Genomic DNA, 12,049 nt, shown 5'->3' on the forward strand with positions numbered 1-12,049 from the left:
TATGGTGGAAACTACTAGTGATCATCAAATATTAATGTGTTTCTGAAGATTTTCATCTCTGTGCAGTTGAGTCACATGCAGTTAAATGTGAGTATATCTGGCCCATTAGGTGTGAGCCAAAGTGATATGTGCTATTTTCGAGCCTGGCAATAACCCCCGTGCGCTATCAGCCACTCTCTGTCTCTCCTGTCTGTGATTTCAGAAAGTGAAGAACTCAGAGATGGCAAAATAGCTACAAGTAAGTGGTATGTTGCTGCTTAGAGACAGCCATGTGGACAGTTACCTGACCTGCATTGGATGGTAACATGAGTGAGAAATAAACCTTGTTAGGTTAGACCAGTTAGATTTTTGAGTTTATTTATTATCATACTATATCGTTTTCATACTCTTGACTGATATAAATATTATACCAAGGATTCCTGTCTTACAATGGTTCAACTTACAATTTTTTGACTTTATGATGGTGCAAAAGTGATACCATGCTTTGAATTTTGATCTTTTCCCAGTGTAGCAATACATTGTACAGTACTCTCTTGTGATGCTGGGCAGTGGCAATGAACTGTAGCTCCCAGTCAGCCATGAAATCAGGAGGGTGAACAACTGATACACTTATAACCATTCTGCACCTATACAACCATTCTGTTTTTCACTTTCAGTACAGTGCTGAGTAAACTATATGAGATATGCAATACTTAATTATAAAATAGGCTTTGCATTAGATGATTTTGTCCAACTGTATGCTAATGTAAGTGTTCTGAGCACACTGAAGGTAGGATAGGCTAAGCTATGATGTTCAGTAGGTTAGGTGTAGTGCAAGCATTTTTGACTGTTGATGTTTTCAACCTATAATGGGTTTATTGGTACATAGCCCCATTATAAGTTGAGGAAGATCTGTACAAATATGCAAATTGCTATCTTGAAGTAGGGCACTGCTCTAACAGCTTAATGGTCTGGTGGCATGCTGAGAGGAAAACTAATGTTGGAGACTGGAAATGTCTTAATGCATGTTCTGTGGTGCTGAGACTTTATCAATTGATCTAACTTTGCGGGCAGAACCGATGTTTACTTATACGACATCTGTAGGAGGAGAAGTGGAATAACAGAACATTAGTAGTGCACATTGGCTACTATTAGTTGCAACTGACAAGGTGTCACAAGAAAAAGATGAGCTCAGAATAAAATTGGCCAGAGACTGACAGAATGGGTAAAAAGCAAGCAAGCAAGCAAACAAATAAACGCCCATGATACACTATATACCATCTACGAGACATGTATATTAGATTTAAAGACAGAAATAGGTTGAAAGCAAAAGGATGGAAAAATCTACACCATGCATATAGTAGCTAAGAAAAAAAATTGGAATGACTATACTAATACCAGAAAAAAACAAAAACCTTTAAGACAAAAATTGTTACTAGAGACAAAAAGAATAGCTTAAGTCTTTTTTTAATTACAAAAGAATCAATCCATCAAGAAGATGTAAAATTTTTTTTTTAATTTTTTTTTCAACGTTTATTTATCCTTGGGACAGAGAGAGACAGAGCATGAACGGGGGAGGGGCAGAGAGAGAGGGAGACACAGAATTGGAAACAGGCTCCAGGCTCCGAGCCATCAGCCCAGAGCCCGACGTGGGGCTCGAACTCCCGGACCGCGAGATCGTGACCTGTCTGAAGTCGGACGCCCAACCGACTGCACCACCCAGGCGCCCCTAGAAGATGTAAAATTTTTAAACGTATGTGCATCTAAAAACAGAGCCCAAAAAATGTACAAAACAAAAACTAACAGAATTGAGAGATAAAGAGACCGTTCTACAATAAGAGTTGAAGACTTCAATACCCCACTTTCATTAATGGATAGAATAACTAGGTGGACTTACAAGATCAAGAAGAATATAGAGACTTAAACAAAAATATAAACAAACTAGACCTGATAGACAGCAATAAAACCTTCCACTCAACAACAGAATATATTTTCTTTTCAAGTGTTCATGGAACATTCTCTATAATGGACCATATGTCAAACCCAAAACAAGTTTCAATAAATTTAAAAGGTTTAGAATAATGTAGTTCTGTGACCACAATAGGTTGAGATTAGAAATAAGTAACAGAAGGAAATTCACAAACATGTGGAAATGAAACATATTTCTTCTGAATGGGCCAAAGAAGAATTCACAAGGGAAATTAGAAAATACTTTGAGGTGAATCAAAATGAAAACATAATATACTAAAGCTTATGGGATATAATAAAGCAGTGCAAGGGAAATTTATAGCTGTAAACACCTGTATTGAAAGAGAAAAAAAGATGTCAAATCAATAACCTAAACTTTCATCTTTAGGAACTAGAAAAAGAAGAGCAAACTAAACCCAAAGCAAGCAGAAGGAAGGAAATAATAAAGATTGGATCAGAAATAAATAAAATACAAATAGAAAAACAATAGAGAAAATCAACAGAACTAGAAGGTTTTTATCTTATTTTTATTTTTATTTTTTCATTTAAATTCAAGTTAGTTAACATGCAGTGTAGCTTTGTTTCGGGAGTAGAACCCAGTGATTCATCACTTGGCATATCACACCCAGTGCTCATAGCAAAAAGCGCCCTCCTATCAGCACTGGGTGTTTGTTATATGTAAGTGATGAATCATGGGAATCTACCCCCAAAACCAAGCGCACACTGTATACACTGTACATTAGCCAACTTGACAATAAATTATATTTAAAAAAAAAAAAGGTGCCCTCCTTAATGCCCACCATCCACTTAATCCATCCCCTACCCACTTCCCTTTCAGCAGCCCTCAGCTTGTTCTCTGTATTTGTTGTTGTTGTTGCTGTTGTTGTTTTTAAAGATCAATTACATTGACAAACCTTTACCTGGAATGACCAAGAAAAAAAAAAGAGAAGACTCAAATTACTAAAGTCAGGAATAAAAGAGAAGACATAACTACTGATCTTACCAAAATAAAAAGGAATATAAGGGAATGCTATGAACACTGATATGCCAAAAAATTAAATAGCCTAGATGAAATGAACAGATTTCTAGAAAGACATAAAACATGGAAACTGACTAAAGAAGAAATAGAAAACTATAACAGACCTCAAACAAATAGATTGGATTAGTAATCAAAAACTTTCCTCAAAGAAAAACAGAACAGGTGGCTTCAATGTTAAATTCTACCAAATGTTTAAAGAAGAGTTAACCTCAATACTTCACAAATACTTCCAAAAAATATGAGAGGAGGCCAGGGGGAGTTAAGATGTCAGAGAAATAGGGGGCCTGGGATTTCTCGTGTCCCTCAAACACAGCTATATTGAGGTCAGATCTCTTGGAACACTCAGGAAATCAATGTGCGGAGTGGCACAAGGATCTCCACGGGTGGAGGGAGACAGCTTGGTAGGATCAAGGTGTGTGTATGCCAGTTGGGGGAGATAAAAAGGTGTAGGCATAGAGGGGAAGGAACCCCTTCTGTGGAGAGACAAAAGGGAGAGAAAGAGGGGCTGTGAGATTGCGGTATTGAGTTAGCACAAGAGGAAAACCTCTCCTGACAATGGGCTGGGGAATGAGAAATATGGAGAGTGCCAATTTCTATCTTGCAAACAGCCTTAGGTGCTGAAACTCCAGGTTTTCAAAAGTGCGTGACTTTCTCTGACCAGAGCTGCTTCTGGGTACGCAGCACCTGGTGGGTAGGGGAGCCAGCCTTAGGGTGGATGTAGCAATCTCAGGGATGCACTGGGAGAGAACAGTCCCCTCCCTTGAGTACTGTAGGAAGAAGGTGTATTGCCCCACCCCAAGGACAAAAGACCCTGCAGGTGCCAGCTCAAGGCCTTTTATCACCTGGGCGGAGTGTCCCTTTTCCAGAACCAGGTCCCCAGGGTGTGGGATCCTTTAAGATATTGGGTTTTGAATCTCAGCCCAGTGCCTAGGAGGCGCCAGAGACTGTGGAGCAGTCCAAGCCAGCCTGCCCGTGCTACTCTGTGAGGGCTGCCTAACAGTGGTTTGAGACACTGGTTGGGGGAGGAGAGATTGAAGTGTTGCGATTTTCCCCCTCCAACACGAACAAGGTGGGGTTTCAGGGAACAGAACAGTGGTCCCTAGTGGAGGCAGGACTCGCTTACAACAAACCCTGCCCTGTGCCCCTGGCAACTGCTTATCTACAGGAGTGAGATTGACAGTGAACGAACCAGATGGCCTCTCCTCCAAACCAGCACAGCCATGGGTCTCAGGCACTGTTGTTTTTGTCTGTTAGTCTGTTTGTCTATCTGTCTGCCAGTTTTTCCTATTTGTTCTTCTGTTCTCTGTGTCTCACCACTCTCTTCTTTTTTTTTTCTTTTTCTTTTAGAATAACAAATATAAAAGGATTGAGATCATACCATGCATATTTTCAGAATCACAACACTATGAAACTTGAAATCAAATACAAGAAAAAATTTGGAAAGCTCCCAAATACATGGAGGCTAAAGAACATCCTACTAAAGAATGAATGGGTTAACCAGGAAATTAAAGAAGATATTAAAAAATATATGGAAGCAAATGAAAATGAAACCATGATAGTCCAAACCCTTTGGGATGCAGCAAAGGCAGTACTAACAGGAAAATACATTGTAATTCAGGCCTATCTTAAGAAGCAAGAAAAGTCCCAAATATACAACCTAACTTCACACTTAAAGGAAATAGAAAGGCAGCAGTGAAGAAAACCCAAAGCCAACAGAAGAATAGAAATAATAAAGATTAGAGCAGAAATAAACAATATAGAATCCAAAAAAAGAAAAAAACCCGCAACAACAACAGTAGAACAAATCAATGAATCTAAGAGCTGGTTTACAAAATTGATAACCCCCTAGCCAGACTTCTCAAAGAGAAAAGAGAGAGGACCCAAATAGATAAAATCACAAATGAAAGAGGAGAGATCACAACCAACACCACAGAAATACAAATAATTATTAGAGAATACTATGAAAATATCATATGCCAACAAACTGGACAATCTGGAAGAAATGGACAAATTCCTAGACCCTCACACACTACCAAAACTCAAACAGGAAAAAATAGAAAATTTGAACAGACCCATAACCAGCAAAGAAATGGAATGTCTACCAGACATTTAAAGCAGAGTTAATACCTATTCTTCTCAAACTGTTCCAAAAAAGAGAAATGGAAGGAAAGATTCCAAATCAATTATATTAAGGCAGAATTACCTTGATTCCAAAACCAGACAAAGATCCCACTAAAAAGGAGAATTACAGGCCAATATTCCTGATGAACATGATGCAAAAATTCTCAACAAGATACTAGCAAATCGAATTCAATAGTCATTAAAAAATTATTCACCATGATCAAGTGGGATTCATTCCTGGGCTGCAGGGCTGGTCAATATTTGCAAATCAATCAATCAATGTGGTACACCACATTAATAGAAGAAAGGAAAAGAGCCATATGTTCCTGTCAATTGATGCAGAAAAAGCATTTGACATTATACAACATCCTTTCTTAATAAAAACCCTCAAAGAAGTCGGGACAGAAGAAACATATCTTAGCATCATAAAAGCCATATATGAAAGGCCCACAGCTAATATTCTCAATGGAGAAAAACTGAGAACTTTTCCCTTAAGATCAGGAACACAAAAGAGATGTTCACTCTCACCACTGTTGTTCGCCATAGTATTGGAAGTCCTAGCTTCAGCAAAATGAAATAAACAAAATGAAATGGACAAAATGAAATAAATGACATCCAAATTGGCAAAGAAGACAAACTCTTACTTTTCTCAGATGACATGATACTCTACATGGAAAACCTGAAAGACTCCACCAAAAACCTTCTAGAACTCATACATGAATTCAGCAAAATCTCAGGGTATAAAATCAATGTACAGAAATCGGTTGCATTTCTATACACCAATAATGAAGCAACAGAAAAAGATACCAAGTAATCTATTCATTTACAATTGCACCAAAACCCATAAAATACCTAGGAATAACCTACCCAGGGGGTAAAAGATCTGTACACTGAAAACTATAGAAAGCTTGTGAAAGAAATCGAAGACACAAAGAAATGGAAAAACATTCCATTCTCATGGATTGGAAGACGAAATATTGTTAAAATGTCAATACTACCCAAAACAGTCTACACATTCAATAAAATCCTTATCAAAATAACACCAGCATTCTTCACAGAACTAGAACAAACAATCCTAAAATTTGTATGGAACCACAAAAGACCCTGAATAGCCAAAGTAATGTTGAAAAAGAAAATCAAAGCTGGAAGCATCACAATTCTGGGCTTTAACCTGTATTACAAAACTGTAATCATCAAGACAGTATGGTATTGGCACAAAAGCAGACACATAGATCAGTGTAATAGAATAGAGAACCCAGAAATGGACCCACAACTGTATGGCCAAATAAGCTTTGACAAAGCAGGAAGGAGTATTCAATGGAAAAAAGACAGTCTCTTTAGCAAATGGTGCTGGGAGAACTGGACAGCAACATGCAGCAGAAATAAACTGGACCACTTTCTTATACCATACACAAAAATGAATTCAAAATGGATGAAAGACCTAAATGTGGGACAGGAAACCATCAAAATCCTAGAGGAGAAAACAGGCAGCAACCTCTTTGACCTCAGTTGCAGCAACTTCTTACTTGATGTGTCTCCACGTCAAGTGGAGGCAAGGGAAACAAAAACAAAAATGAACTACTGGGACCTCATAAAGATAAAAAGCTTCTGTACAGCAAAGGAAACAATGAACAAAACTAAAAGGCAACTGATGGAATGGGAGAAGATATTTGCAAATGACATCGGATAAAGGGTTAGTATCCAAAAGCTATAGAGAACTTACCAAACTCAACACCCAAAAACCAAATAATCCAGTGAAGAAATGGGCAGAAGACATGAATAGACACTTTTCCAAAGAAGACATCCATATGACAAACAAACAAACACATGAAAAGATGCTCAACATCACTCATCATCAGGGAAATACAAATCAAAACGACAATGAGATACTACCTCACACCTGTCAGAATGGCTAATATTAACAACTTAGCAAACAACAGATGTTGGCGAGGATGTGGAGAAAGGGGAACCCTTTTGCACTGTTGGTAGGAATGCAAACTGGTGCAGCCACTCTAGAAAACAGTATGGTGGAGGTTCTTCAAAAAATTAAAAATAGAGCTACCCTACAACCCAGCAATTGCACTACTAGGAATTTATCCAAAGTATCCAAAAAATGCTGATTCAAAGGGGCACATGAACCCCAATGTTTATAGCAGTGCTATAAACAATAGCCAAATTATACAGAGAGCTCAAATATCCATCAACTGATGAATGGATTAAGAAGATGTGGTATATACATACAATGGAATACTACTTGGTGATGAAAAAGAATGAAATCTTTCCATTTGCAACAACGTGGATGAACTGGAGGGTATTATGCTAACTGAAATGAGCCAATCAGAGAAAGACAGACACCATATGATTTCACTCGCATGTGGAGTTTGAGAAACCCAACAGATGAACATAGGGGAATAGGAGGAAAAATAAGATAAAAACAGAGAGGGAGACAAACCATAAAAGACTCTTAAATACAGAGAACAAACTGAGGGTTTTTGGAAGGGGGTGCTTGGGGGGAGGGTAGGTTAAATGGATGATGGGCATTAAGGAGGGATGAGCACTGCGTATCATATGTAAGAGATGAATCACTGGGTTCTACTGAAGCCAAGAGTGCACTATATGTTAACTAACTTGAAAATAGATTAAAAGAATAAAATTTAAAAAAGAATATATTTGGTTGTTTTGTCAGTAGAAATTAAATGGTATAGACAAAAGCCTGGAATACTGAGGCCAGCAGACTTAGAAAAGCTGACTGCTTCTAGCTCCTAAACAGTAAGAGATGGAAATTTAAAACACTGCGTGACAAATGCTCAAGATGTTGCAGTTGATTATAGTGAATCATGGAAAATATCTGATTAAATGTGTGTTCTTTTGTTCCAGTCAGCTTCAAGGAAATCACTATCACATTGAAAGAGAGAGCATGGGGGCAAGGAGGCAGAAGATTATGTCTTACAAAAGCAATTGTAAGACTGTATCTTACAAGAAAATTCGAAGACTGTCTTACAAAAGAACACTGAGTAGGAATACTGGCAAATGAAACAGTCTGGGTGCCAATAGATTAGAGTTTACCAATGTTTTGAGGAAACCGTATTGTCAAAGAAACCACAAGCTTGTGTAAAAAGCCTAAGTTCGTTAGTTAAGCCATAAAACAACCTCTGGCAGGAAGTTGCATTGCCCCTAGGAAGAGCAGTCTCCCCAGCTCCCTCTTTATATGTAGCCAAGGAGAATAAGGGTCCAGAAAGAAGCCCTCCAGAGGATGATGCAGAGGATCACAAAGGATAATAATGGTGAGAGAGTCGCTGCTCCAGGCTAGGCAACCCTGATGTCAAAGCATTGGTATTTCAGCATTGTAATATCAGTGTATCTGTGGAACGGTGACTACGGGGGGGTCTCTCAGTCTTGCCTTTCTGAAGGGGTGTGCTTATTTGTTTACTGAAGTTATCTTTTGCCTGATCCACTTTGCACATTTGTAGGTTGGCATGGGCATGAGATGGACAACTTGCTTTTTTAGTTCACAGGTCTTCAAGTCTAAGAGAAGTTTTATCTGTTCTTGATGGAGAGGACTATGCAATACAATGGTAGATTGAACCACATTCACAGGCTGGACCCTTTCCCATAGGTTCCTACATCCTTCTGCCAACAGACTGCTGCCTGCCCCACTCCCTACAACTGCTCCAGACACACCCAGATGCATCTAAATCTGGCAGTCCTGGTTCTCAGGACACCAGGCTGTCCCACCAGAACCATGGCTCTGTTACAGTTTGGTTAAGTGACAGGTTTGTCCAAGCAGTGACTCCGCAGATTTTCTGAATATCCTCCTTTCTGTTCAGCTGTCAGTGCCGAAGTCATGCAGCCCGATTTGTTCAATGTTTTCTGTCCGGTGGTTGGGATTTCAGGGATTTCACCAATGCAATGGTAGATTGGACTTTGCATTGTCTTCCTTGAGGATCAGTTGAAGGCATTTTCTTGTGGGAAGAGGGAACAAACAAGTGTTTAATGACCAGAAGAGTATACTTTGGTGGAGATTGTTACTGCTCACCATATGGGCTCACCATGGACTCCTCTAAAATTTTTTTTTAATGTTTATTTTTTTGAGAGAGGGGGGTAGAGTGGGAGCAGGAGAAGGGCAGAGAGAGAGAGAGAGAGAGACAGACAGACAGACAGACAGACAGAATCTGAAGCAGGCTCCAGGCTCCGAGCTGTCAGCACAGAGCCCAACGTGGGGCTCAGACTCACAAACCATGAGATCATGACCTGAGCCGAAGTCGGATGCTTAGCTGACTGAGTCACCCAGGCGCCCCACCATGGACTCCTCTAAATTTCCCAGCTTGCAGTGTTGGTCAGTAATTTTCTCTTCTTAATGTCTTTCCAATATCAAGGTATCAAGTTTTGCAAGCTTTATAAAAATGAGTTTGGATGTTTCTCTTCCTCTATTCTCTGGATGCACTTATTTAGATCAGCATTATTTGTACTTTAAATTTTTGTGAAGCTATTTTGGTCTGTAGTTTTCTCTGTGGGAAGAGTTTTAATTTCAGATTCACTTTCTTTGATATTGGTATTGGTATTTTAAAATTTCTTCTTTTGGTAAATTGTATTCTAGGGAACCTGTATATTTCACTTTAATCTTCCAATTTATTGGCATAAATGTGGGCACAGAGAGTGCCAATTTGTTTACATAAGTTGTTTATTATATCCTCTCATTATCCTATTAATGTATAGAAGATCCATAGTGATATCCCATTTTACTGCTAATTTTTTTTAATATTTATTTTTTGAGAGAGAGAGTGAGCAAAGGAGTGTGAGTGGGGGGGACAGAGTGGGGGCAGAGGATCTGAAGCAGGCTCTGTGCTGACAGTAGAGAGCCTGATGCGGGGCTTGAACCCACAAAACAGTGAGATCATGACCTGATCCAAAGTTGGATGCTTAACCAACTGAGCCACACAGATGCCCCATGATATCCCATTTTAAATATTTGATTTTGGTATCTGTGTTCTCTCTTTGCCTCTTTTTTCCCCCCCTCTAGATTTTTTTTTTGCTAGGGGGTTATTAATTATATTAATCTGTTAAAGATTAAGATTTTGACTGTTGATTTACTGTTGCGTGTATTTAAAAAAAAATGATTTCTGCTCCTATCTTTTTGCCTCTGTTCTCCTTTTTGGGGAGGGGGGCGTTAATTTGCTGTTCTTTTTCTAGCTTTTGAGTTGGAATCTTAGATCATTGTTTTTCAACCTTTCTTATTTTTTAATATAAAAATGTAAAGGTATATCTTTTCTTCTAGGTACTGCTTTAGTAGTGTTTCTGGCCACACCACCTCCCTTCTCCCACACATCAAGTAGTGAGAGACTCCTAATGGTGGAAATGTAGGATTGAACCTGCCTGAATCTCTGAGTCATTGTTTGGAGGAAAGCCATGCAGGAGAGCTACCTGGCCTGCATTGGCTTGTGATATAAGCAAGAAGCCTAGCTCTGATGTGTTTAGCTACTGGGTTTTCTATATGGTTTGTTTATTTGTTTGTTTTGTATATGTTTGCTATAGCCTAGCCTATCTTGTCTGATACAGGAGGACTTGTCTTATATCAGTTCCTGTGTTGGTTTGCATGACAATTTGCTATGATCTCTATTCTTTTATACTCCCAAATATCAATATTATGAGATTATTGTTATAAAACATTTTCACTGAAGATGTGGGGAGATTGTGAAGGGGTATTACAGCACAGAAGACAATCAGAAACAACATTACATGTAATATGCCTTCCCCTCCCTCCCATAGGGAATTTTTCATTGTCTTTGCAGTCTGGCGTTGCCCTATTGCCAAGATTTGTGGTTCTCTTCTCTGTTTGGACTCTTCTCTCCTGGTTCATATTCTCTCTTCTTCACATACCTTTTATTCCAGAGCACCCCAAACTCTCCAACTTCTACATACAGCTTTTCCTTACTTTGGATAAAACAAAATTCCTGGTCATAGTGTCTTTTCTACTGATCAGAGCACATCCAGAGGTCTGTGGCAGAGAGGTGGCTGTGGGCAGCCTGATGGATGTTCAGAGTAGGGACTCTGAGTGGAGAAGATTTTCCCCCAGGACATAGAGTTGTATTTTAAAAAGTCTTCTTACTACTTTCTTTATATGTCCACATTTTTGCTTCTTTTATTTCATTTGTTTTATTTTTCACATAGTTGAAATCCTGCTCTGCACCCTCCTTTTTTATGACTTAATTTTCTATCATGAGTATTTACTATATTCATATGTGATCTTGGTAAACATTATTGTACATTCACATTTTTTTTCCTCTTTAAAAACTCAATGATCAGTCCTAAGGGGTATAAGAAGGACACGCAAATTCCTGAAATCCCAAGCACCAGACAGAAAACATTGAACAAATCGGGCTGCATGACTTCGGCACTGACAGCTGAACAGAAAGGAGGATATTCAGAAAATCTGCGGAGTCACTGCTTGGACAAACCTGTCACTTAACCAAACTGTAACAGAGCCATGGTTCTGGTGGGACAGCCTGGTGTCCTGAGAACCAGGACTGCCAGATTTAGATGCATCTGGGTGTGTCTGGAGCAGTTGTAGGGAGTGGGGCAGGCAGCAGTCTGTTGGCAGAAGGATGTAGGAACCTATGGGAAAGGGTCCAGCCTGTGAATGTGGTTCACATCGTCCTGGCCCCACCTCAGAGGGAGGGGCTATAATGGAAAGGGGGTAAAAGCATGGCAAGTTCACTGAAATTTCTGTGGGAGTATCAAGCCATCTTCCTTTGTGTTCTCTGCAACAGTGGCCCACAGAGGACAGGGAAGGGATGGTGGAAAGATCTTCCCTCCCTCTTCCCCAATGGTGGATAACCCTGGAAACAGATTGGACACAGTTGCCTGAGTAACTGAACCGGGCAGCTGAACCAAACTATGTTTGTCTGGAAAAGGAGGGTCTAAAGAGTTGCCATAAGAACTGGC

The 12,049-nt window shown here is 39.4% G+C and overlaps 2 protein-coding genes across 4 annotated transcripts in view; one reads left to right on the forward strand and one right to left on the reverse strand.

The window, feature by feature from the left end:
- LOC125176359 (atherin-like) overlaps positions 1-12,049 on the reverse strand; it is a 128,737-nt gene that overhangs the window by 106,780 nt on the left and 9,908 nt on the right. The window lies entirely within an intron of this gene.
- The window catches only part of AMPD3 (adenosine monophosphate deaminase 3), a 60,283-nt gene continuing 56,565 nt past the window's right edge, over positions 8,332-12,049 (forward strand). The window contains exon 1 of the mRNA XM_047877631.1: positions 8,332-8,391. Coding sequence (XP_047733587.1) covers positions 8,361-8,391 — 31 coding nt within the window. The 5' untranslated portion in view covers positions 8,332-8,360. The remainder of the gene's footprint in view (positions 8,392-12,049) is intronic.

Source organism: Prionailurus viverrinus, chromosome D1 (assembly GCF_022837055.1).
Source record: "Prionailurus viverrinus isolate Anna chromosome D1, UM_Priviv_1.0, whole genome shotgun sequence".
Classification (NCBI taxonomy): Eukaryota; Metazoa; Chordata; class Mammalia; order Carnivora; family Felidae; genus Prionailurus; species Prionailurus viverrinus.